Source organism: Oncorhynchus mykiss, chromosome 29, assembly GCF_057628025.1.
Source record: "Oncorhynchus mykiss isolate SJ-2025 chromosome 29, ASM5762802v1, whole genome shotgun sequence".
NCBI classification, from domain to species: Eukaryota; Metazoa; Chordata; class Actinopteri; order Salmoniformes; family Salmonidae; genus Oncorhynchus; species Oncorhynchus mykiss.
In genome coordinates, this window is record NC_143050.1 from 13479892 (window position 1) to 13507822 (window position 27931).

Here is a 27931-nt window from a genome sequence, read left to right on the forward strand (position 1 = left end):
AACTCCACACCAGGATTGTGCAACATTTGCCCATTATTCATTTCAAAATTCTTCAAGCTCTGTCCAATTGGTTGTTGATCATTGCTGAATAAAATATTCAGGTCTTGGCATAGATTTTCAAGTGGATTTAAGTCAAAACTGTAACTCGGCCGCTCAGGAACATTCACTGTCTTCTTGGTAAGCAACTCAAGTATAGATTTGGCCTTGTGTTTTCGGGTTATTGTCCTGTTGAAAGGTGAATTCATCTCCCAGTGTCTGGTGGAAAGCAGACTGAACCAGGATTTCTTGCACATTTTTTATTTAGCACATTTACCATCCTCCCTTAACTCTTCAATGAATATCCCTTAGGCCTCTACATTATGGACAATGTGTGTGTATGAAAACCATTATCAAAACAGTTTTTTTCATTCACATTTACCACAAAAACCAAGGTATGAATACTGTTGGGTGCATGTTTTGTTAATCATCTGTATAATTACTATTTTTTGAATTCACAGACTTTACCCTCCTACACCTCTGATGAATATAACAGGAAACCTGTTCGATCACCGTCCACTGCAAAATCATTCTGACTCAGGATACGGAGAACATCAACATCAACATGTCAGAGGATATACCCCTTGTACTTGGGGCTCTGCTGGGAGTTTAACTCATATTAGATTTTTAAAATTCTGTTTTGCCACTAAAATCATAAACACTGACAACTAAAATGTGTTGTTATTGTTATGCATATTATTATTATTAATAACCCCAAAAGGTTATTCAAAAGCTTCTTCGAGGAACCATTAAAAGGGGTTCTTAAAACCTCTACAGGATCGGTGGGTCCCCCTGTGGGACGGTTGAGCTAATGTAGGCTAATGTGATTAGCATGAGGTTGTAAGTAACAAGAACATTTCCCAGAACATAGACATATCTGATATTGGCAGAAAGCTTAAATTCTTGTTAATCTAACTGCACTGTCCAATTTACAGTAGCTATTACAGTGAAAAAATACAATGCTATTGTTTGAGGAGAGTGCAAAGTTATGAACTTGAAAAGTTATTAATAAACCAATTAGGCACATTTGGGCAGTCTTGATACAACGTTTTGAACATAAACGCAATGGTTCATTGGATCAGTCTAAAACGTTGCACATATACTGCTGCCATCTGGTGGCCAAAATCAAAATTTTGCCTGGACTGGTATAATACATTATGGCCTTTCTCTTGCGTTTCAAAAATGATAGTACAAAAAAAAAAATATATATATATTATCTTTTACCAGATCTAATGTGTTATTTTATCCTACATTAATTTCACATTTGCACAAAGTGTTTCCTTTCAAATGGTATCAAGAATATGCATATCCTTGCTTCAGGTCCTGAGCTACAGGCAGTTAGATTTGGGTATGTCATTTTAGGATATGCAGATTCTTGATACCATTTGAAAGGAAACACTTTGAAGTTTGTGGAAATATTAAATGAATGTAGGAGAATATAACACATTAGATCTGGTAAAAGATAATACAAAGGAATTTTTTTTTTTTGTTGTACCTTCATTTAAAAATGTTTTTGATTGAAGTAAAAAAGGTCTGGATCCTTAATTAAAAGCGGTTCTTTGAAAAATAATTTATAGGGGTTCCCCCACAGTTTCAATTTGAAGAACCCCTTAAGGATACTCCAGGAACCTTTTTATTTTTAGAGTGTAGTAGAGTGCAGGCAGTTTTTGATTAGTTTGAGTTTGGAGAAGGGGCGCTCTCCACTTGCCACTATCACAGGGTGTCTGAGGCAAACTCTCAGGGCAACAAAAGAATTGGGGTACAAGGAGGCAATCTGGTTTCTGGAGATGTGCTCCAATGTGTCGATTGGTTCAGCCTCACTGCCCAGTGTCCTGCTCAAGGCTTTGAGCTAATCGCAGAAGTATTTTGTGTCGATGTCCTTGTGTAACCGATGTGAAATGGCTAGCTAGTTAGCGGTGGTGCGAGCTGATAGCGTTTCAATTGGTGACGTCACTTGCTGTGAGCCCTTGAAGCAGTCTCTGCAAGGGCCGCGGATTTTGTGGAGCGATGGCTGTGTGCAGAGGGTCCCTGGTTCGAGCCCAGGTAGGGGTGAGGAGAGGGACGGAAGCTATACTGTTACATTTGGAAGCCATGTCCAGCTTTGCGCAGTCCCTGGTAAGCATCGCAATGTGATGGTAGTGATGCACAGGATACAGGATGCTGAAAACACTTCTGTGCTCCTCAAACTGGGTAAAGCGCTTGTTGATGGACTAGATAGCAGAATCAACAATCTGAATTTAAAAATCCACTTTACATTTCTGCTGAGTCAGTCACATGCTCATCCTCTATCTCGTAACCAAACAGACTCCGCTTCTTCCTTGGACAAACCGTGGGCTGCGCTGGGAAACAGGGCTGAATACCCACTATTTTGCGCTTGCTACATCGAAGCGTTAGTCTTGGAGAAATACCCTGGTTGAGTTTAATTGAGCCACTGCTTGTGACAGGTTAAAACACTGCAGAGGTAGGCCTATGGATGCACAGTGTAATACAATCTGAGCCGTCTATGTCCAATATGAACTGGGTGAGGGGAGCTGTCAGCCTTTTCATATTTCCAAACTATGCTACGCACCAGCCTCTACGACCAGAACCATGTCATGTGCACGAGAGGAGAAATTCTTTCGGCAGTCAGTCAGAAATGTTGACATAGAACCTACTGTCTTGAGAGAAAGGTAGGCTTAAAGATATCATTCCCGGCAGGAGTAATCTAGAACCCATCTTCATCTTCCAGGATTGCCATAGGACTGAACTCTCTGTCAGACAGGATTATTGTCATCATCCTACATAATTCATAATATTTCAATAATGCAAAATATGTTTAAATTCATTGTCTCCCAAATAGAATGAAATAAACAAGTAAATTAAACAAATTGAGATAGTGACACGAGCAGAATTCCATGAACTAAAATACATAAATAATCATATAAAGCAGCAACAATAGGCTATTTCTGTTCAGGTAGACAAATCGAAATGAAGTTTTAAAAAAAGGCTGCTACTGTGACCCGTAGAATGAGGAAGTAGTCAGGAGCCAATGAAATGATAAGCATTCAGGAGCCAATTGAAATAGGGGGTTCGTTTTCCCTAAGCGGTTCATCAGAGGGGTTGGAGAGATTAGGGGAAGGGCCTGAGAGATGAGGTCTCCAGTAGGTGGCAGTATAGAGAGGAGCCTGAGAGATGAGGATCCTGAAAGATGAGGTCTGCAGCTAGAGTCTACTGGACCAGTGAGGAAATTGGGGACTGCCAGTTTGACTTGTGGACAGACAAAATGTCTTCTTCTCACTCTATCTGAGGGAATGTGAGCCTTTGAGTGTTACAAATAAAGCTCAATATAAATAACCTACTGAACACGTAGGACCACAAAAACAGGCTACATTTTAGATGAACACAAATCAAGCATCAATAAACCAACCATGTCAAACTTAGCCTTCCTATTTGCAAAAAGCAGATCCAAACATATAGCATTAGAGCCAATTAAAATAGTGAGGTTGACTGTTCAAATGAGAAAACCGAGTACTTGTAGCAGGCTATAGGCTACAGAATCTTCCCACGGGAGATTAGTATAAAAACGCGCAGGAAAAAAAGCCTTTGTGTTCGGCAACAATTACACGTGGGCGATGTTGAATTTGGACAGTTTAGCCCTTGCAGCCCTCCCACTCAACAGAGAAAATATTGACAGTGTTATGGATGACGGAGTTGGTGGCCCCCCTCATCCACCAATTGTATTTTATGGCAACTCGAGATCAATTCAGACTTGTCGTTGAACAAAGACATATCATGGCCGCATCAAACAGCCCACGAGACGTCCAGTCAAAGTTATGGGTCCCAATGATCGTTATTGTCGTGGTTGTACTGCAAGTAGCTTCGACAACTGGACTCCTCGTCTTCTTGAACATGTCAGTTGCTCAGGTAAGGCGTTTTCTTTGACAAAACAGCTGATGTTCGCATGACAACCAGAAAACTTCTGTTTAGGCTCTCTTTTTTTCAGCTCACAGTTGGTTCTCCAGTCAGGAAAGTTATGCCAACACATTCAGAGTACATGCATAAAAACATTTATTAAGTATGTCGTTTCCTATAGAGTCTTCTTGAGGTGATGCAAATCAGTCTGCCAATAAAATAACACGTATCTAATAATTAAGAGTATATGAACTAACTACCCTTTATAAACCTGTTACAAATACTCTAAAAAGCAGTATTCTAGCTACAGGTAATAAGTACACATACAGTAGGCTACATTATTATTCACCTCCTAATCAGAACTATAATGCGTACTTATAAAGACAGTACACTTTCCCATTTAGATTGTATGAGACCTGCTGATTAAAAGTGAAATCTGTCTACGTAAAGTATCAGCATACACCGAAGACGTTGTAATTGGATGTTGTTTAATATGACTGTAATAATCAATGTAGTCTGGAGCTGTCAGGTCTAATCAGTGTACTAATTACATGGGTCAAATTCTCCTATTTCTGTAGTCTGGCATTGGCTTGTTACAATGATGGCAGAGGCTGTTAGCAGCACAAACAAAGAGCCAGTAAGTCACTAATATGAGTCTGGGGTGGAAGAAACAAACCCAAATTAACCACATCCCCCAGGGGAAAAAAACACATTGGAAGTAACAATTAAAGTTTATGAAACTGGTAGTCACCAGGCAAATACTAGTTGAGAGGAAAGGAATTTGTACTTCACTGCAACTCAATGCTATGTCAAACTTTATCATAAGGCCTGACTAACAATGCATTAAGTATTGTACAAAGTTATAAAAGCTGCCAAGTTTAGAGTCAGCTAAGTTCTGAGGTGTTGGCAATGGGGGCGTGGAAAGGTGTTGTTTCACTTGCACCCAAGCAGAGCAATCAAATCATGTACATGACTGATCTTGTACTGCATTACTTATCAAAACAAAAACACGTTTCTGGGAATGTTTGCCATTTGTTGTTATCGTGTTGGAAAAAGTACAACTGCAGCAGTGTGACTAACAGCACACGTCAATACAGTGGAAGTGGGAAGTTTACATACACTTAGGTTGGAGTCATTAAAACTCGTTTTTCAACCACTCCACAAATTTCTTGTTAACAAACTATAGTTTTGGCAAGTCGTTTAGGACATCTACTTTGTGCATGACACGGATCATTTTCCCAACAATTGTTTACAGAAAGATTATTTCACTTATCACTTTCACTTATTTCAACACTCTATCACAATTCCAGTGGGTCAGAAGTTTACATACACAACATACACTAAGTTGACTGTGCCTTTAAACAGCTTGGAAAATTCCAGAAAATGATGTCATGGCTTTAGAAGCTTCTGATAGGCTAATTGACATAATTTGAATCAATTGGAGCTGTACCTGTGGATGTCTGGTTCATTCTTGGGAGCAATTTCCAAATGCCTGAAGGCACCACGTTCATCTGTACAAACAGTAGTACGCAAGTATAAACACCATGGGACCACGCAGCTGTCATACTGCTCAGGAAGGAGACGCGTTCTGTCTCCTAGTGATGAACGTACTTTGGTGCGAAAAGTGAAAATCAATCCCAGAACAACAGCAAAGGACCCTGTGAAGATGCTGGAGGAAACAGGTACAAAATTATCTATATCCACAGTAAAACGAGTCCTATATCGACATAACCTGAAAGGCCCACTCAGCAAGAAAGAAGCCACTGCTCCAAACCTGTCATAAAAAAAGCCAGACTACGGTTTGCAACTGCACATGGGGACAACGATCGTACTTTTTGGAGAAATGTCCTCTGGTCTGATGAAACAAAAATGGAACTGTTTGGCCATAATGATCATCATAATGTTTGGAGGAAAAAGGGGGAAGCTTGTAAGTGAAAGAACACCATCCCAACCGTGAAGCACAGCGGTGGCAGCATCATGATGTGGGGGTGCTTTGCTGCAGGAGGAACTGGTGCACTTCACAAAATAGATGGCATCATGAGAAGGAACATTATGTGGATGTATTGAAGCAACAAGACATCAGTCAGGAAGTATTTATATATAGTATATATAGTATTTATATAGTATATATAATATATAGTATTTTTTTTATATATATAGTATTTATGAAAAGCAGCACACTCTTTCTGGTCTGTGCCATCAAGCCTGTTAGTTAATCCTTTGAAAATAGAACAATAATATTGAAAATAATTACATCGCAGATGTTATGGCGATACTAGGTCTATATTTTTTATGGGGTAAACCCAAAACAAAGTAGTTGCATCCTTGTCCTCTAATACAGATACAGACAAAGATACCTACTTATCCCTGTCCTGTGTGGGTTGTGCTGTGCAGGTGAGGAGTCAAGGGGTGGCTGAGGAGTTACGTTGCCTGGGGCTCCTTAATGCCCTGGAGAAAGACCAGGAGATACCGGAGTCTCTGGTTCAACTGTTTGGGGAGCCCTGCATCAAACTGGCCCAGGGAATAAGAGCCTATGTCACCAAGGTGGGTACCACCTGCTGTTTGATGCTGCCATAATGTATGTCTTTGTTCTACGACAGGTTTGAATTGATCTGAGTTGCCGTTAAAGCCCGCCCACTGGGCACAGACGTCAATTCAACGTCTGTTCCACGTTGGTTCAGCGTAATTCCATTGAAATGACGAGGAAACATTGATTCAACCAGTGTGCCCAGTGGGTAATCCAATTCTTGGATGAGGAGGGGAACACCCACTCCGTCATCCATAATGTGTTTGAGTGGGAGGGCTGCAGGAGCTTAACTGTCAATGTCTCAGTTACACAGTCATAGTTTTTTACATGAACATTTGTTCATTACAAACTATTGAAATACCGACGATGTTTGTAGAAGTACTACATACACATGGTGATGGAATTTCTAACAAGGGAGAGAGTTATAATAGCATTCACTTTTGCTTTACTCGTAACATGCTGTGTTGACGTTTCTGATCTCAGAGCTTAGTCCAGTGATGGAATACTTCAGAACCTTACGTACATCAGCTTCCTCTCTGATGCATGGTTGTTAATGGAGGTCTAACCCCCAGCTTAAACCCAAATATCAGACAAAGCTCCTCTCCAGCTTTCCTCTTCCAATGGTCCACATTGCATCATACTCAATTCTCTAATTTACTCTTACGGAAAAACCACATGAATTTCACTTGATCTTTAAAAACCACAAAAAAAATGTTTTATTTATTTAACCTTTCTAGGCAAGTAAGTTAAGAACAAATTCTTCACTAATTAGGTAAAGCTGTAAGAATCATCCATCATGGTCTCTTTCTGTCACACGTCAAATAAATCGAATCAAATCAAACTTTATTTGTCACACGTGCCGAATACACCAAGTGTAGACTTTACCGTGAAACGCTTACTTACAAGCTCTTAACCAACAGTGCAGTTCAAGAAGAGTTAAGAAAATATTTACCAAGTAGAATAAAATAAAAAGTAACACAATAAGAATAACAATAATGAGGAGGAAATTGGCTCCAATTAAGGGCCGTCCACAATTGTATGAATTGTTCAGCAGTCTTATGGCTTGGGGGTAGAAGCTGTTGAGGAGCCTTTTGGTCTTAGACATGGCGCTCCGGTACCCCTTGCCGTGTGGTAACAGAGAAAACAGTCTATAACTTAGGTGACTGGAGTCTCTGACAATTTTATGGGCTTTCCTCTGACACTGCCTATTATATAGGTCCTGGATGGCAGGAAGCTACCGTTCAAAATGTTGGGGTCACTTAGAAATGTCCGTGTTTGTGAAAGAAAATGTAAAAAATGGTCCATTAAAATAACATCAAATTGATCAGAAATACAGTGTAGACATTGTTAATGTTGTAAATGACTATTGTAGCTGGAAATGGCAGATTATTTTATGGAATATCTACATAGGTGTACAGAGGCCCATTATCAGCAACCATCACTCCTGTGTTCCGATCGCACGTTGTGTTAGCTAATCCAACTTCATAATTTTAAAAGGCTAATTGATCATTAGAAAACCCTTTTGCAATTATGTTAGCACAGCTGAAAACGGATGTTCTGATTAAAGAAGCAATAAAACTGGCCTTCTTTAGGACTAGCTGAGTATCTGGAGCATCAGCATTTACAGGCTCAAAATGGCCAGAAACAAAGAACTTTCTTCTGAAACTCGTCAGTCTATTCTTGTTCTGAGAAATGAAGGCTATTCCATGTGAGAAATTGCCAAGAAACTGAAGATCTCGTACAATGCTGTGTACTACTCCCTTCACAGAACAGAGCAAACTGGCTCTAACCAGAATAGAAAAAGGGAAGGGTCGATTTCGGGATGCTGGCCTTCTAGGCAGAGTTGCAAAGAAAAAGCCATATCTCAGACTGGCCAATAAAAATAAAAGATTAAGATGGGCAAAAGAACACAGACACTGGACAGAGTGAGATTGGAAAAAAGTGTTATGGACAGACTAATGTAAGTTTGAGGTGTTCGGATCAGAAAGAAGAACATTCGTTAGACGCAGAAAAAATGTAAAGATGCTGGAGGAGTGCTTGACGCCATCTGTCAAGCATGGTGGAGGCAATGTGATGGTCTGGGGGTGCTTTGATGGTGGTAAAGTGGGAGATTTGTACAAGGTTTGTACACTCTGTTTTGCAATGCCATGCTATACCCTGTGGACGGCCCTTAATTGGAGCCAATTTCCTCCTACAACAGGACAATGACCCAGAGCACAGCTACAAACTATGCAAGAACTATTGAGCTATTGTGGGAGCAGCTTCACCGTAAGAGGTGCCCATCAAGCCAATCCAACTTGTGGGAGGTGCTTCAGGAAGTATGGGGTGAAATCTCTTCAGATTACCTCAACAAATTGACAACTAGAATGCCAAAGGTCTTCAGGGCTGTAATTTCTGCAAATCGAGGTTTCTTTGACGAAGCAAAGTTTGAAGGACACAATTATTATTTCAATTAAAAATCATTATTTATAACCTTGTCAACGTCTTGACTATATTTCTTATTCATTTTGCAACTCATTTCATGTATGTTTTCATGGAAAACAAGGACATTACTAAGTGACCCCAAACTTTTGAACGGTAGTGTAGATCCTGATCAAGGGGTGGGTGGGAGTAGCATTTGAGAGTGCATGATGATTCATCTTCAAAGAGCACAGCTGTTTTTCATTATTTCAGTTGAAAAACCAATTGAGGCAGTCGCACATCTGGTCTGTCGCCTCCTTGTGTTTTTCCATGAAATCTAGGGAGTGAGATAATTTACTGGGATGTGTCCAGGTCCCAATAAAATGTGTACCCTCTCGACTTTGTCAAAAATTGTGTTCAGCATGAAATTGGAATTACAAAGAATTGGATTGCTCAAGAGGAATGCTGCACTGCATGTCATAGATAGGCTGTACTATACTCAATCCTATGCTGTGTGTTCTCTATTGAGCTCTATGCCACATCTTAAAAAGGGGTTTTGTCTTTCAGGTGACAGAAAACATTATTGCAAAACACGGCGTTCCAGGTAATCATCCATCAGTCATCATCATCATTATAGCATATCTTATCAATCTAATATCCACTCCTGGTGCTACTGTTCTCTCACTGCTATGCTCCTTTTCAGAGCCCAGTGCCCAGCCCAGAACCAAGCCCGTCAGTTCTGCAGGGCATCAGAAGCCCTCTGCTCACCTCACACTCCGAGATAGTAGCTTACAGGGTATGGGAGACTAGTATGTTTGTGCTTTCTTGTTCTTTTGTTGGGACATTCACTTTTGTCAGAGTTGTTTTGATTTCGTTTAATCCAATGTAATCTAATGTTTTTATGCTGGGATAAAATTGCAGTATGTCAGTCAATTTCAACTGTATAGCTTTAAAAACACTGTACTAATATCAAACATCTGCAGGGCCAGCTCTATCCTTTTGGGGGCCCTAAGCAATTTGATTGGGTCGCACCCCAATTCACGGCAAATATTTTGGTGGCACCCCTCTCGACGGTGTAGTGAAATATTTAAGTTTTAGTTAATTTCATGCAAATCTACACATTTTTCCATGGAACATAGAGAAAATATTGCAGTTTTAAGTACGTTTTCTGCAATTCTACACATTTTGCCATGGATCGGAAAGAAAACCTTGCAATTTTATAGTACATTTCCTGCAATTCTACACATTCTTTAATGACTTATGCCATGTTAATATGATTAATGTGTGAGAATGACTTCGAAAATCAATGTGGGCCCGGTCGGTATCTGTCCGATTACTACAAGTTTTGATAGCTGGCTAGAGTAACTACCAGTCTAACATTGTTAGCTGACATGGCCAATTGAGGACTGTCAGTGAGAGACATAACAAGAGAAAAACTGCTGATGCACATCCAAAATGTAAAAAATTACACATTGTGTATTCTACTATTCTTACTCTCAATTGTAAGTTGAGACCCTGACTAATTTCTTAAAAATATTTTTTTTTTAACATCCGGGGGTCCGAAGCGACCGCTTATGCCTGGAACCGAACCTGAACATCTTCAAAGACCATCTGAGCAAATAAAGGCGTGGCATCGCTCATCTCTATGTCATGATTTCACATAAACCTCAGACTTCACAGGGCAGTGTTTTCATATTCAGATCACCAGAAATCTATCTGATCATGTATCCACATGAACGCAGTAATGTTGTCCTCATTAACAAATACGTCAGAACAGCGATACTTATTTGTTTCTTGACTGAATTTTCGCTTGCCGCTTTCTCTCTCTCCTATCCAATCCACCTTAATGCTGTTTCCCTACTGCACAGATTTCGCCAAAGTTAAAGAAACCCTTGTTAAAGGAATCCAATTACCTACAGTGCCTTGCAAAAGTATTCATCCCCCTTGGCGTGTTTCCTATTTTGTTGCATTACAACCTGTAATTTAAATGGATTTTTATTTGGATTTCATGTAATGGACATACACAAAATAGTCCAAATTGGTGAAGTGAAAAAAATGACTTGTTTAAAAAACAAACAAATAAAAATAAAACAGAAAAGTGGTGCGTGCATATCTATTCACCCCTTTGCTATCAAGTCCCTAAATAAGATCTGGTGCAACCAATTACCTTCAGAAGTCACATAATTAGTTAAATTCCACCGGTGTGCAATCTAAGTGTCACATGATCTGTCACATGATCCCAGTGTATATACACCTGTTCTGTAAGGCTCCAGAGTCTGCAACACCACTAAGCAAGGGGCACCACCAAGCAAGCAGCACCCCAAAGACCAAGGAGCTCTCCAAACAGGTCAGGGACAAAGTTGTGGAGAAGTACAGATCAGAATTAGGTTATAAAAAATATCAGAAACTTTGAACATCCCATGGAGCACCATTAAATCCATTATTAAAACATGGAAAGAATATGGTACCACAACAAACCTGCCAAGAGAGGGCCGCCCACCAGAATTCACAGACCAGGCAAGGAGGGCATTAATCAGAGAGACAACAAAGATACCAAAGATAACCCTGAAGGAGCTGCAAAGCTCCACAGTGGAGATTGGAGTATCTGTCCATAGGACCACTTTAAGCTGTACACTCCACAAAGCTGGGCTTTACGGAAGAGTGGCCAGAAAAAAGGCATTGCTTAAAGAAAAAAAGCCCCAATCATATGCAAGAAGATACTCTGGTCAGATGAGACTAAAATTGAGCTTTTTGGCCATCAAGGAAAACGCTATGTCTGGCGCAAACTCAACACCTCTCATCACTCCGAGAGCACCATCCCCACAGTGAAGCATGGTGGTGGCAGCATCCTACTGTGGGGATGCTTTTCATCGGCAGGGACTGGGAAACTGGTCAGAATTGAAAGAATGGCGTTAAATACAGAAAGAATGGCGTTAAATACAGGAAAATTGTTGAAGGAAACCTGTTTTAGTCTTCCAAAGATTTGAGACTGGGACGGAGGTTTACCTTCCAGCAGGACAATGACCCTAAGCATACTGCTAAAGCAACCTTTGAGTGGTTTAAGGGGAAAGGGCAACAAAATAGGAGAAATGCCAAGGGGTGTGAATACTTTCGCAAGCCACTGTATAGGCCAACTCATCTTTGAGTCTACAGTAGTAATGCTTTGAATTGTCTGTCTGTATTGAAATATCTTCCTTTGTCCTCCTTATAGGCCCTATATCCCTGGCCCCTCAGAAAGACCTGCATCAGTCCTGCCGCCACCCGGTCCGGTCCTGGGGCAACCAGAGTTTCGGCTCCCATCTCCACAACATGACCCTGTCTCATGGACGCCTACGCATCCCCCGGTCCGGACGTTATTACTTGTATGCCCAGGTGTACTTCCGCTATCCCTCCCTCACCCACGAGGGGGGTAACCACCATGGGGGCTCCTCCAGCTACCAGCTGGTCCAGTGTGTCTACAAGAAGACGTCATACGCCAAGCCCCTTCAGTTGCTGAAGGGGGTGGGCACCAAGTGCTGGGCGCCTGACACTGAGTATGCCCTCCACTCTGTCTACCAGGGAGGCCTGTTTGAGCTGAGGGCCGGGGATGAGATCTTTGTTTCTGTGTCGTCGCCTACAGCCGTGCACGCAGAGGACTCATCCAGCTATTTTGGGGCATTTCGATTTGACCCATGAGCATGGAGGTTAAGGAGGGAAAAGCTCTCTCACACAAGAGGATGCTAAACATGTACTGTACATAGACTACAAATCACCATGGTTCTGACATAGCTAGCCACAGACTGGTGCACAGGCCATTAATAAAACTGGCTCACAGATGGCTACATTAGAACTATATATTTCAATAAGAGTGGTGCGGACTAATTGGCATCCCGCTTTGCTACTGTAGCACAATCACAAATAAGAATCTTCAGCACTGAGAGGGATAGTGGAAATGCATAAGACTAAGGAATGTGTGAATTCTTCGATATACAGTATGGCATGCAGCACTACCAACTACCAACGATAACTTTAGCTCTGGGGTCCATATGAAACCACTCTTCAGCCCTGATCTCTCTAGACATACCGGTTGCTTCCCACAATGTACATGTTGCCCCAAGTCTGGGATTTCCAAGACTAGCTCTGATCTGACCTGTAACTTACACTAAATTTGATTTAAATTTTAACATTTGTTTTTGATTTAAACAAGCACTCTTGCACCAGGGTTTTATTTTAGTGTTGAATGTACCTATTGAGAATACAAGCTCTAACTATAGCTAATCATGGATGATTAACAAACAATGGGCTCAAGGGGTAAAAACAAGGAATGGTGAAAGTTCTTCTTGATCCTGGCATAATCTTCTCATTTGTACAAAACCTTATTTAATGGGCGTCGGTAAGGCTCGAAGGGATTTTTGGTAATGGCCCTCTTGGGATTCCTTCATCATACTGAGAATTCTACTATTTATTCCGTTTAGCATAGGGCAGTGCACAATTGGCCCAGCGTCGTCCGAGTTAGGGGAGGGTTTGGCTGGGGAGGCTTTACAAGTAGTCCATCATTGTAAATAAGAATGTGTTCTTAACTGACGTGCCTAGTTAAATAAAATAGCAATGAACTGCTTTTTTTCAGCAACAACTTTTGATTGTTTTCTGTGGGTGGAGGTATTACTGATTACTGCAGTTAACCAGATATCAGTACTAGTCTTCAGTCATACTCCACTGGACATATGTATCAATTTAACGTCTGTTTGATTCAACCAGTGTGTGCCCAGTGGGACAGAGATTCAGCACTGGACAACTTAGTACTACTGTAGACGACTAGCTAATAATACTATAATAATAAGTATAACGCAAACATCTAGCAACCCAAAGGTTGCTTGTTTGAATCTCATCACTGACAACTTTAGCATTTTAGCTAATTAGCAACTACTTACTTTTTTTTTTGCAACTTTGCAACTACTTAGCATGTTGGCTAACTCTAACCCGTTTAGCTAACCTTCCCCTAACCCTAACCTAACTAACTAACTTTAACCCCTAGAGCGAATGTTAGCCAACTAGCTAAAATTAGCGGTAGCCAACTAGCCACCTAGCTAACGTTAACCGCAACAAAAAATTGCCATAATGTCATACGAAATGAAATGGATATCCCACTAATTAACATACCATACGAAACATAACATATCATGCTAAATACAGAATAATACAAAATACTCCGAGACCATGTTGGCGACAAAGCCTCTACAATTAAGACTGTTGTAATGTTTGCCAAGTTACTCTCAAAGTAAGACCCTAAGTCTGCTCCCTAACAAAGCTGAGTGATGGTAAGAGCTGAAACATGGATTTTTAAAAAAAGCATGAAATTGCCTTGGTCTGTTTTCAAAATATCACTTGTGTCATGACAGCGTTTCCACACGTTGTGTGTCAAAAATATTATTTGTATTTTATTCTGTTGTATTTCATTAAATTCTTAGCCTACTATAAAATATGTATGTTGATTGTGATCAGGGTAGCCTACATGTGTCTTGTCTGTGTAACGAACAAAATAACTATGGATTTCATGTGCATGGCGTAGCCATCTAGCCCATAGACTGCACAGACCAGTCACATAATTAAACCCAATATATGCCATTCTATTAATTTGAAAATACATTTTATTTGTCTTATGTTTTTTAGGATTTGCCTAAAAACGAATTAATAATGGATTTCTTTGTGACGGTGTAGTCTATATTCAATGGATTTATTAAAATACTATAGATGCCCACCCACATCTACTCCACCCCTGAACTTGCCTTCATGTGCACAGGCGATTTAAAAAAAAGAGAGGCCTATCTCGGCAAGAATGTGGTAAAAATTAGATAGTATGAATTGGGTTTTAAAAAACATTGCCCGTTTTATTTTTACAGGCAACATACCTGTGGGAAAAAAAATGCAAAAAATATTAAGTATTGTCAGAGCCAATTTTGAACTTCCTGTTAAGCACTGTTCAGGGCCACATCCTAATGGACAATGTGTTATTGGTTTGTTTGGGTTTGATGTAAAACTGTTTGCGATGTCTAAAAAGAGTGACTCTTTGACTGTGTATTTGACTATTGTTTGAAACTATAAACATTTACTGTCTAGACATCTTCCTGTCACTTTCTCATGAAAGGCATGACAGGCCACCCACACACAGCCCTCAGCCCACAGCAGTGAGTCATAATGGTTAGATCCTCAGGGAGGGATTCAATGGGTTCATGATGTTGGAGTGAGAATGACTCCAAACATACTTATTGGTGAGTAGCTGGGCACAATGAGCACAAATTTACTCATGTGAAAGTCAATGTTGTTTTAATTCAAGGCAAATATGAAATGACAGGGAATAAATTGATATTTCAATGTTTATGAATCTCAGTTGCATGTTTACGTAAGACGGTAGTGATACAAACCCATTGCAGTTTGCAGAAATAAAAATAGACATGGTTTGATGATGTTAAATACGATTACTGTAGCTGCATCTCCAAAAACAACTGATAAGCATGTTATTTTGAAATGAAGTGCTTTTTAAGTGATAAGAGATAACCTTTGAGACCCCAAAGTCAAACCTTTTACTGATGTAATTAACTACGGTACGGTATACAACACAAAAAAAATGGTTGAACTTGGTTGAAGTCACACTTGTCCTTAAAGGATAAGACATGGTTGACAGGAATACATTCATCTAGTTTAAGAATGTCCACCATCAACCTCCAAGGGTATCTGCTCTAGATAAAAGTGAGATTTGAGGTTCCTTGTCTTTGTTCATGTATATGCTACATTTCAATTGCTCATTCTTAGTGTGGACTTTGATGTTGTAGGGAGGGTAAGAGCATGAGGGTCTCGTGAGACAGCAAGAGCATGAGGTAAAAGGGAGAAGAGATCCAGAGTTCTTTACTAGACTGTTGACAAGCCAGTCCTGTCTCTAGATCCCCTGCCCTGGCCATGCAGATCCATAGACATTGCGAGAGGAGAGATAATAGCTGGAGGATGAAAAGAGATGTGACACACTGGAGTCCTCTCCCTTAATCATCCAACACTACTCTTCTCTTTGACCTCATATTCAGACTGCCTGTTAGGCTGTTCATCACTGAGGATTCTAGAGTGTGCTGGATAAAGTGATCCATAAACCTATACAATACGTAATATTCAAGGAAAAGGTCATACAAACCAGAAATATATAGAGATGCATATTCTAAATGAGTAATACAATTCATCTTTTGAGTGTTTGTTACCGATGACCTGGAAAAAAAGTATAGTAGTGTGACTGTAACCACAGCTGGGTGGTGCACAGTAGCGCCTCCCTGTGGTCAAAGAGAACCAGAGCATGCAGGTTTCAGAGGAGGGTTATTTACGGAGCTTATTTTATCCTGGTGAATAAGAAATCCATGCTGCCTTACAGTGTCCCTGTACGAAGAGGACATCATCTCCAGGTCTGTGTTAAACCACAACCAATTACATGAAAAAACAATGAGGAATATGACATTTCCAAGGAAAGAAACACCAGAGAAAATACATTTAGTCTTGACAGCCATATGCAAGTGCTCAATCATGACAAATATTTCAGGCAGACATCACAATTTAAATGGTGCATATCTTCATGATACTTTGATAGGTAGAAGCTGATAATTTTCACTCCTAGCTTAGTGATTGTATGGGTTAAGATGTCTATGTAGAGGAGGGAGGGTAGAGTATGTCTTGGCAGTGGTGTGGTTTATATCTCAGACTCCAGACTTGGTCTCTGCTCATTTACAATCCTTGGTCTCTCCAGAGACACATGCCCTACCCAGCATGCCTGCTCTCATCTGTCAACTGAAAAGGAAGACCACTCCTGCCAACAGAGCCAAGAAAAAATATTCTCCCAGTTACTGACGCTCATTTAAGAAGTCATACATCTTTTCTAAATCCAACTCATCTTTTGGGCCAATCCTGGAAAGCCAGCTTGGTGTTGAAGAACAACGAATCCTCTACCTCTCCAGTTGTAATGGAGTGGCCCGTTGTCACAGCAGGGAGGAATCCACTAGAGTTCTAATGGAGTGGCCAGTTGTCACAGCAGGGAGGAGTCCACTAGAGTTCTAATGGAGTGGCCAGTTGTCATAGCAGGGAGGAATCCACTAGAGTTCTAATGGAGTGGCCAGTTGTCATAGCAGGGAGGAATCCACTAGAGTTCTAATGGAGTGGCCAGTTGTCATAGCAGGAAGGAGTCCACTAGAGTTCTAATGGAGTGGCCAGTTGTCATAGCAGGGAGGAATCCACTAGAGTTCTAATGGAGAGGCCAGTTGTCATAGCAGGGATGAATCCACTAGAGTTCTAATGGAGTGGCCAGTTGTCATAGCAGGGAGGAATCCACTAGAGTTCTAATGGAGTGGCCAGTTGTCATAGCAGGGAGGAATCCACTAGAGTTCTAATGGAATGGCCAGTTGTCATGGCAGGGAGGAGTCCACTAGACGTGAACATAGTGCAGTGTAGAGAGGCCTGGGCGAAAGCAGTGGTTCCACAGTGATGTCTGGCCCACGGTGCTGCAGCTGGTACTACACCATCAGTTGAAGAGGATCGAGTCTGGGTCCCGGTTGGCTATCTGAGCCACGTGCTTCAGAATGTCCTTCTTTGTGATAATACCCAGCAAGCGGCTGTAAAAAAGAGGGACAAAATGTCAGGTCTGGACTTCTTACCATAATACAACTAAAACTTTAGGAAGGATATAAAAAAGAAAAATGTACAAGCCAATTCAGTGGCATTTTTTAATAAAACATGTTATCAATTTCAAGTCATTTTTTGCATCTGTCTTGGGGGGGGGGGGCTGCTCTATTCTACTTATGAAATCAGTCCACTATAGATGTAAGTAGAGGTCACTAATTACATAGCTAGTTCTCAGTAGCAGGTGTGTTACCCATTGTGTGTGATGAGGCACTGGCGCAGGCCCAGCTTCCTGAAGATGTCCACCACAATGTCCATGGCGGTGTGGTCTGTGACGGTGAAGGGACTAAGGTCCATGATGCCTCTGAGCTTCAGAGGAGGGGGGCTGTTGGGGGGCTGAGGGGGCGTGTACTCTGTAAAGAAGACCCTCGATGTGCTCACTATCCCATCCTGACGCTGTCTGGCATTATCTGAAAGGAGAGGGAGGGGTTACTGAGGGCTGGCAGTGGGATAAGACCAAATAAGAAGCAACTTTGGGTCCTTGAAAAGAGCTACAGTGGGGCAAAAAACAATTTAGTCAGCAACCAATTGTGCAAGTTCTCCCACTTAAAAAGATGAGAGAGGCCTGTAATTTTCATCATAGGTACACTTCAACTATGACAGACAAAATTAGGAAAAAAAATCAAAATCACATTGTAGGATTTCTAATGAATTTATTTGCAAATGATGGTGGAAAATACGTATTTGGTCAATAGCAAAAGTTTCTCAATACTTTGTTATATACCCTTTGTTGGCAATGACAGAGGTCAAACGTTTTCACACACTGTTGCTGGTATTTTGGCCCATTCCTCCATGCAGATCTCCTCTAGAGCAGTGATGTTTTGGGGATGTTGCTGGGCAACACAGACTTTCAACTCCCTCCAAAGATTTTCTATGGGGTTGAGATCTGGAGACTGGCTAGGCCACTCCAGGACCTTGAAATGCTTCTTACGAAGCCACTCCTTTGTTGCCCGGGCGGTGTGTTTGGGATCATTGTCATGCTGAAAGACCCAGCCACATTTCATCTTCAATGCCCTTGCTGATGGAAGGAGGTTTTCACTCAAAATCTCACGATACATGGCCCCATTCATTCTTTCCTTCACTTGGATCAGTCGTCCTGTTCCCTTTGCAGAAAAACAGCCCCAAAGCATGATGTTTCCACCCACATGCTTCACAGTAGGTATGGTGTTCTTTGGATGCAACTCAGCATTCTTTGTCCTCCAAACACGACGAGTTGGGTTTTTACCAAAAAGTTATATTATGGTTTCATCTGACCATATGACATTCTTCCAATCTTCTTCTGGATCATCCAAATTCTCTCTAGCAAACTTCAGACAGGCCTGGACATGTACTGGCTTAAGCAGGGGGACACGTCTGGCACTGCAGGATTTGATTCCCTGGCGGCGTAGTATGTTACTGATGGTAGGCTTTGTTACTTTGGTCCCAGCTCTCTGCAGGTCATTCATTAGGGCCCCCGTGTGGTTCTGGGATTTTTGCTCACCTTTCTTGTGATCATTTTGACCCCACGGGGTGAGATCTTGCGTGAAGCTCCAGATCGAGGGAGATTATCAGTGGTCTTGTATGTCTTCCATATCCTAATAATTGCTCCCACAGTTGATTTCTTCAAACCAAGCTGCTTACCTATTGCAGATTCAGTCTTCCCAGCCTGGTGCAGGTCTACAATTTTGTTTTTGGTGTCCTTTGACAGCTCTTTGGTCTTGGCCATAGTGGAGTTTGGAGTGTGACTGTTTGAGGTTGTGGACAGGTGTCTTTTATACTGATAACAAGTTCAAACAGGTGCCATTAATACAGGTAACGAGTAGAGGACAGAGGAGCCTCTTAAAGAAGAAGTTACAGGTCTGTGAGAGCCAGAAATCTTGCTTGTTTGTAGGTGACCAAATACTTATTTTCCACCATAATTTGTAAATAAATTCATTACAAATCCTACAATGTGATTTTCAGGAAAAAAAATCCCCATTTTGTCTGTCATAGTTGAAGTGTACCTATGATGAAAATTACAGGCCTCTCATCTTTTTAAGTGGGAGAACTTGCACAATTGGTGGCTGACTAAATACTTTTTTTGCCCCACTGTAAATATAATGTATTATTATTAAGAATACATGACATTGTTTCGACAAAAGTGACAGAGCATGTGGGTCAAAAGCCAGCACCTCAGCATGATGATGATCTGTCATCCCTACCTATGGAGATGGTGAGGTCCCTTCGCAGCACGAATCCCACTAGGCGTTGGGACTCATGGGAGACCACCACGGGGAAGCCGCTGTAGGTGGTGTCAGTGATCATGGTCTCCACGTCCTCTACCGTCATGCCGTCCTGGGTCAGTACGGAGAGCGGCGGGTCACTGCGACGCGGCCGCATCACGTCCATGGCCAGGGTCTTATGACTGAACTCCTCCTTGGCCTCCAGGAAGGGGTAACCGTTGAGGCGGATGTGAGCCTCGTAGATCCCCTCGCGCCCGATGGCGTCCGCCACCCACTTACTGGTCATGGCCGCAGCCATCAGGGGCACGATGTACTCCAGCCCTCCGGTCAGCTCGAACATGATGACCACCAGGGACACAGTCATACGGGTCACCCCACCTGTGGGCACAAAGCCAGTGGGGAGGGAGTGGGTGGCACAGAGAGAGGGGTGGAGGCAGAAAACATTAGGCATACCCACAAGTAGAGGTCGACCGATTAATCGGCATGGCCGATTAATTAGGGCCGATTTCAAGTTTTCATAACAAATCAGCAATCTGCATTTTTGGAGGCCGATTACATTGCATTCCACGAGGGAACTGTGTGGCAGGCTGATCACCTGTTACACGAGTGCAACAAGGAGCCAAGGTAAGTTGCTAGCTAGCATTAAACTTAACATATTCACTAGTTAACTACACACGGTTGATGATATTACTAGGTTAACTAGCGTGTCCTGTGTTGCATATAATCAATCGGGTGCCTGTTAATTTATCATCGAATCACAGCCTCCAACTTCGCCAAACGGGGGATGATTTAACAAAAGCGCAATTGTGAAAAAAACACAATCATTGCACGAATGTACCCAACCATAAACACCAACGCCTTTCTTAAAATCAATACACAGAAGTATATATTTTTTAAACCTGCATATTTAGTTAAAAGAAATCCAGGTTAGCAGGCCATATTAATTAGGGAAATTGTGTCACTTCTCTTGCGTTCATTGCACGCAGAGTCAGGGTATATGCAACAGTTTGGGCTGTCTGGCACGTTACGAACTAATTTGACAGTATTTTATATAATTATGACATAACATTAAAGGTTGTGCAATGTAACAGCAATATTTAGACTCAGGGTTGCCACCTGTTTGATAAAATAAGGAACTGTTCTATATTTCACTGAAAGAATAAAGTTTTTGTTTTCGAAATGATAGTTTCCGGACTTGACCATATTATTGACCAAAGGCTTGTGTTTCTGTGTTTATTATATTATAATTAAGTCTATGATTCGTTATTTGATACAGCAGTCTGACTGAGTGGTGGTAGGCAGCAGGCTCATAAGCATTCATTCAAACTTTACTTTGTTTGCCAGCAGCTCTTAGCAATGCTTTATTCACAGCGCTGTTTATGACTTCAAGCCTATCAACTCCTGAGATTAGGCTGGCAATAAAGTGTCTATAAGAACATCCAATAGTCAAAGGCATATGAAATACAAATGGTAGAGAGAAATCGTTGACGCGTCATAATTCCTATAATAACTACAACCTAAAACTTCTTAACTGGAAATATTGAAGAACTGGGAATATTGAACCACCAGCTTTCATATGTTCTGAGCAAGGTACTTAAACATTAGATTTTTTTACATGGCACTTTTACTTTCTTCTCCAACACTGTGTTTTTGCATTATTTAGACTAAACTGAGCATGTATCATAATTTCTTTGAGACTAAATAGATTTTCTTTATTTATTATATTAAGTTAAAATAAAAGTGTTCATTGTTCATTCAGTATTAATAGTAATAATTAGTAGTAATTGTCATTATTACAAATATATATATAAAAAAACAATTTTAAAAAAATAAACATTTTTTTTAACGGCCTATTAATTGGTATCAGCTTTTTTTGGTCCTCCAATAAATCTGTATCGGCAGTGAAAAATCATAATCGGTCGACCTCTAACCACAAGACAACAGTTAACCAGGAAAAAGGAGCCTAGAGTAAAGACAAAAGGAAAAGCTGTTAAACATGCAAGGTGCCAACATACAGTAGCCACGCAGGCCTTACCTAAGCAGGCAGCAGCCCCCACCATGGCGTAGAGGCCTGGGGTGATGCAGTCAGCACCAGGAGAACACCAGCCCCTGAAGATCACCCAGTCATGGTGGTAGTAGGCCAGCTGCTCCATGCCTATTCCCAGCAGCCTGCCTGCGATCGCCCCTACCGCCATGCTGGGTATGAACAGACCAGAGGGAACCTGGAGGAACGACATCCTTATATTAACGCTCAAAGCACAGATGTGTCATACAGATGTGACGGAGGTTCTCCAGTACCTTCATGCCGAAGGTAACCACGGTGATGAGCATCTTAAAGACAAGGGCCAGGGACAGCTGCCACATGGCCGTGTAAACGTCATTTCCAGCTGGGCGGTCCGGCAGCTCGTTGCTGCTCTTGGTGACGTTGGCATTGTCATAGTTACATAGCTTGGAGGAGTCCAGCAGGCCACAGTCGTTGAATAGCTCAGAGATGAGCTCACTGGTGCTAGTGCGGGTGTAGCTGTTAGGGAAAGCCACCACCGCCGTCACCGCGGTGACAACCAGCACCTCCAGGACCGGGTAGTGGCCCAGCCACGTGGTCTTACGCCTCCGGCACCACGCAATGTTGGCGCGGATGAAGAAGGCGCCCCAGATGCCCCCGAAGATGCCCAGGAGGATGAAGGGTACGAGCTCCAGGAGGTGCCAGGGGGTGTGGAACTCCACGTAGAACAGCACCAGGCGGCTGTTGCCAAACGGGTTGATGGAGCGCAAGGTGAAGGCTGCCACCAGGGCTGCGAAGAACGACCGCCACAGGGTCTTCAGAGGGAAGTAGTAGCTCACCTGACAGGGCCATGAGGAGACGGGCAGTTACACAGTGATCATAGTCGACTTTATAAACATTCAAAAGTTACCTTTAGGAGTGTTTCAATTTGACAGTCATAGAGGCACTTGTTACCTCCTCCAGACTGAAGAGCACTCCTCCTATGGGGGCCCCAAAAGCCACAGACACACCAACTGCTGCAGCGGCAGACAGAACCTGCAACACAAACCACCAAGCAAAGGAAGGAAGAAGGTGATCGGTGTCAGTACATTAATGCTTTACAAAACAGCTAAACATCAATGTGTCAGTACATTAACACTTTACAACACAGCTAAAATCAATGTGTCAGTACATTAACGCTTTACAACACAGTTAAAATCAATGTGTCAGTACATTAACGCTTTACAACACAGTTAAAATCAATGTGTCAGTACATGAATACTTTACAACACAGCTAAAATCAATGTGTCAGTACATTAATGCTTTACAAAACAGCTAAAAATCAATGTGTCAGTACATTAACGCTGTACAACACAGTTAAAATCAATGTGTCAGTACATTAACACTTTACAACACAGTTAAAATCAATGTGTCAGTACATTAACGCTGTACAACACAGCTAAAAATCAATGTGTCAGTACATTAACGCTGTACAACACAGTTAAAATCAATGTGTCAGTTCATTAATACTTTACAACACAGCTAAAATCAATGTGTCAGTACATTAATACTTTACAACACAGCTAAAATCAATGTGTCAGTACATTAATACTTTACAACACAGCTAAAATCAATGTGTCAGTACATTAATACTTTACAACACAGCTAAAATCAATGTGTCAGTACATTAATACTTTACAACACAGCTAAAATCAATGTGTCAGTACATTAATACTTTACAACACAGCTAAAATCAATGTGTCAGTACATTAACACTTTACAACACAGCTAAAATCAATGTGTCAGTACATTAATACTTTACAACACAGCTAAAATCAATGTGTCAGTACATTAATACTTTACAACACAGCTAAAATCAATGTGTCAGTACATTAATACTTTACAACACAGCTAAAATCAATGTGTCAGTACATTAATACTTTACAACACAGCTAAACATCAATGTGTCAGTACATTAATGCTTTACAACACAGCTAAAAATCAATGTGTCAGTACATTAATGCTTTACAACACAGCTAAAAATCAATGTGTCAGTACATTAATACTTTACAACACAGCTAAACATCAATGTGTCAGTACATTAATACTTTACAACACAGCTAAACATCAATGTGTCAGTACATTAATGCTTTACAACACAGCTAAAAATCAATGTGTCAGTACATTAATGCTTTACAACACAGCTCAGCAACACGGCTAAATAACAATTAATATAACACGATGATTCATGACTCACTGCAAAATATCTCTGTGTTGGAAAATAAATCTCAGGCACAATGTTTACAGAAGGGAGACAGAGTCACCGCATGTTTGTGGCATTGTACTTCCATTAATACCATCTCACTGTAGCCGAGAAGCAAAAACGTCCCCTTGTGGTATGTGTTTGTTGAAATCATCAAACCAGCCACAGGCTATTTATAGTTGAATGGGGTTTTCCTGCTGAATTTGACTTGAGGTTCTCACTCTTGATACAGCTTGATTTGAGTCAAAACAACATCAGTGGTCCTAGCTTTTGCAATTTGTGCCAGTTCCTTAAAATAATAGTTAAAAGGTTAACCAGTATTGTATCCATCCATTTAAAAAAAGGGTTCAGATGTTTGTGAATAGCCCAGTGCAGCATAAAATGAACACCCGTTAAATGCAGGTAGATTTAGGTATTAGCGGGTAAGAATGTTTATTTTCCCAGCACGCTGGCGGGTGGTCAATTTGCAAGGCTCTACAATGTGAGCATTAGATCCGCAAATAGAAATAGTGAAAAGTCAAGTAGGGAAGAATGCTGCAATAGCTGTTTTCTTCTATTTTGTTTTATAGCTGCTTATAGCACAAATAAATATCAATCTCTATCCCACCTCGCACAGCAACGCTGCCTGCTGTCTGGGAAGCTTTGTGCAATGTGCTAATACATTCATTCTTAGATGCCAAGTGCACAGGCATAAAAGTCGGTCTAATTTACACGAAAGTCTACAAAATGGGCATTGTTTAGTTCACAAGGACTGTTGGTTTTCAATGTTAGTTTGAGTCTGCTGCTTCAATTGATAGTGAGGATATGCTGTCTACTACAAGTCAGATCCCAAAATCTCTCACACAGACACACGACTCAGTGGCCCCGTTACCACGGTAACCTCTCACCTTTAAAAGGGCAGCTTAACATTTTGTCTCATCTGATATTTTGGTTAAAAAAGACTCAGGTCACAAAAAATGAAATGAAATTGAGCAATAGATCACAATGCTTCTTACAAATACATTTCTTGTTTTAGAAACAGTAAGCATGGTCATTTTGTTTTTTTAGGTAATTATGCAATAAAATTTAAAAAATCTGAGTGGCTGGTATATTTTTCCATCTACCTGCCAGTGGTTGGTGGACCGAAAAGTGAATTTTAGGCCCCATTTCTCACCTCTCTGCGCTTGGCCTCATTCTTGCGGTACTTGGTGAAGAGGTGGCAGAGGATGTTGCCACAGCAGCAGGCCACGTGGACCAGGGGCCCCTCCTTCCCCAGGCTGAGCCCCGACGACACAGCCAGGACCAGGGTGATGGTCTTAATCACCAGGGTCCACTTCCCCAGGTACCCTCGGATGATGAAACCACTCAATATGGTTTTGATCTGGGAGAGAAAATAAATAGCATGGGAAAATAAACCACATCCTTTGTCCTCATTCAAAAGAAGACATATCAAATAAGGGTAAAGAAATTAAATAATCTTACCTCTGGGATTCCAGAACCACAGGCATAGGGGGCGAAGGCCCTGACCAGTGTCACGGCCAGGAAGGAGAATAGCAGAGCCCAGCACACATACATTAGGTAGTTCATAATGTACGCAAAGGGACCCTGCAGACACAAATTTCACAATCAGACTGACAAAAATAATCACATACAATAAACACAATGGGTCAAGTAGTAATATTTTGGCACACCTCTGTTGTGCCGATGATGAGCTCAGCCCAGCTTTTCCACTGTGGACACTTGTCCCTCTCTTGGAAGGTGGTCTCGTTGGAGGTCCAACAGCAGTGCTCATGGTTGAACCAGAACCCGTTCAGACAAACCCCTTCCTTCAGGTCTGTCATCCAGTGGGCCGATATGTCAATCCCACCTGCCAACGCGCCTGGAATAGACCACACGGTAAATTACTAACACTACCAATGGCTCCCAGGTGCATTGCTGTGTGGGTCTTAGTAGAGGGAATCAAATGAAAAAGCATTTAGGCATCATCAATCTGTATACAATTAGGCTGACCTGACATGAGTCCAATCAGCAGCATGAGCAGCCATCCAGAGAAAGCATCACAGACACTGTTCACCAGTGCCCATGTAGACTCTTTGCTTTTACTGGTAATCTACACATCAGACAGGTGAAATAAATATTGTTGTTATAATACTATGATGCTTTTGATTCAGACAGTAATGCCATGTAACTTATACAGGTGTTGCTACTACACCTAATAATGATGACAAGTATACATAGATACTGATCTGAAGCCTGTTTGAGACACGCGTTTTGTTATGGGTTGGGAAGTGGGTTAAGACTAAGAATTAAAAGGACAAGGAGATAAATAGGATGTGGGTCACCTCTCTGTGCCGGTCACGGTCTTTGGACTTCTCCCGCACCCAGTCTATGGTGTTAAAGTCCTCATAGGTGCCCACCCCAGGCACAGGCTCATCAAGCAGGTCCATCAGTTTAGGAACCCCGTTCACCTCCTCCATACCTGGGTTATCCCCTGGAGGAGAATGGATGAAGAAGAGACGTGAGGAATTGAAGAGATTCAATGGACAGAGGGAAAACACATTCTAGAGCTGGCATTGCTTGAAGGGCAGTTTCCCCAGACACAGATTAGGCTAAACCTAGTCTTCGACTAATAATATATATATATTTTTTTTAATGGAGATTATCCATTGGTCTAGGACTAGGCTTAATCAGTGTCTGGGAAACTACCCCTTAGTGTTTATCTAATAACAAAGGTTTTACTTGCATATCAATAACACATACCTAAAGGGAACAATGTGTTACAGATAAAATAGCTGGAAAATATTGATGAAAAACAGTGGCACCTCACTGAGTGTGAGGTTTGGGATGTGATCAGAATAGTTTAGGCATAATAACTGCATAACTCCACATTCAAATTAAACCAAATCAAAACAAAGGAAGGAATGCAAAGCAGACGTTGTTCTCACTTATATTAAATCCCAGCAATGTAGGCTGGCCTAGATTAATGTGTTACCGTTTACTCATAACTAATAGACATTTGATCAAACAACACACCTATCAAAACAAGACACACATTAACAAATCCATGATTTGTGTGTGTGCGCGCGTATACACTACAACAGAGACATGGGCCTTGGTCTTACCAGAACCATAGTCTCGGTCCAAGGGTGGTACATCCTCCGTGTTAGAGAAGTCTAATGTCGACCCTGCTATCTCCACCATGTCCTCGTCACTTGTGCTACTTCGTATGCTATTGAAGCTATCGTTGCAATATCCGGTGTTATCCATCGATAATACTGAAGGAACACACACACACACACATAATGAGGTCATGGTCCAAAAGCAAAGAGTTCAAAGCAAAGGAATCATCCACCTAACGTTAACTGGATAGCTACACTAATGTTCTCGGGGCCCTAGCTATGTGAGCTAACGTTAGTTAGCTAATAAATCGGACAAACATTGTCAAGTTAGCTAGCTCTGTTTTAAAATGTGTTATCATATTTGACAGGCTTTTGTGGTTAGCTAACGTTAGCTACGGACTGACATCGACAATAGTGTCTCCAACCAAGGCAGCTAACGCGTTAGCTAACTTGCTAACTAACAAGTTGGCACAAAGCGCAGCCACACTCACATAACACTTGCAAGCAAGATTAACATTAGCCAGAGAAACCCGAGAGGTTCATATGCAAGCACATATTACTGACATCATATTAATATAAAAGTCGTTATTACTTTGTCGGATGGACTTCGACTGAGAACTCTGCTGTTCTGCTAATGTTGTTGTTGTTGTCTGATTCGAATGCCAACAACTTCCTGTTGCGACATACATTGAGAGCTGATCCCAGGTGATCATCTTCTTCTTCACGACAATAAATTAATTAAAGAGCACTACTACCTTGTAACGAACCCTCCCCATCCCACAAAACTCTTCCACCCCCCCCCCCCCCCCCCCCCCCAACCAGATGCTAATCAAATCCAATAATGTTTTA

General features: G+C 41.4%; 2 protein-coding genes across 2 annotated transcripts; one reads left to right on the forward strand and one right to left on the reverse strand.

Annotated features, from left to right (window-relative positions):
- Window positions 1–3559: 3559 nt before the first annotated feature.
- LOC110510156 (tumor necrosis factor ligand superfamily member 10) lies at window positions 3560–15209 on the forward strand. The gene is made up of 5 exons (XM_021591513.3): window positions 3560–3939; window positions 6322–6471; window positions 9422–9458; window positions 9558–9650; window positions 12066–15209. Exons 1-5 carry the CDS (start codon window positions 3718–3720, stop codon window positions 12527–12529), a joined length of 966 nt encoding a protein of 321 aa, XP_021447188.2. The 5' UTR covers window positions 3560–3717; the 3' UTR covers window positions 12530–15209.
- LOC110510155 (H(+)/Cl(-) exchange transporter 5) lies at window positions 15141–27881 on the reverse strand. The gene is made up of 13 exons (XM_021591512.3): window positions 27675–27881; window positions 27086–27238; window positions 26306–26454; window positions 25974–26073; window positions 25655–25842; window positions 25446–25568; window positions 25138–25344; window positions 22697–22777; window positions 22039–22581; window positions 21776–21962; window positions 19720–20118; window positions 17733–17949; window positions 15141–17472 (listed from the first exon to the last, which is right to left on the reverse strand). The coding sequence occupies exons 1-13, from the start codon at window positions 27793–27795 to the stop codon at window positions 17382–17384; spliced, it is 2559 nt and encodes an 852-aa protein (XP_021447187.1). The 5' UTR covers window positions 27796–27881; the 3' UTR covers window positions 15141–17381.
- Between the last annotated feature and the right edge of the window lie 50 nt (window positions 27882–27931).

Excerpts from the sequence above, each read along its gene's own strand:
- LOC110510156 (XM_021591513.3), top strand. The coding sequence starts at position 3,718 with ATGACGGAGTTGGTGGCCCCCCTCATCCACCAATTGTATTTTATGGCA. Across the intron at positions 9,459-9,557 it reads TGCAAAACACGGCGTTCCAG|AGCCCAGTGCCCAGCCCAGA; the intron begins GTAATCATCCAT and ends GCTCCTTTTCAG. Across the intron at positions 9,651-12,065 it reads CCGAGATAGTAGCTTACAGG|GCCCTATATCCCTGGCCCCT; the intron begins GTATGGGAGACT and ends TCCTCCTTATAG.
- LOC110510155 (XM_021591512.3), bottom strand. The coding sequence starts at position 27,795 with ATGATCACCTGGGATCAGCTCTCAATGTATGTCGCAACAGGAAGTTGT. Across the intron at positions 27,239-27,674 it reads GTCGAAGTCCATCCGACAAA|TATTATCGATGGATAACACC; the intron begins GTAATAACGACT and ends GTGTTCCTTCAG. Across the intron at positions 21,963-22,038 it reads TGGTTACCTTCGGCATGAAG|GTTCCCTCTGGTCTGTTCAT; the intron begins GTACTGGAGAAC and ends TCGTTCCTCCAG.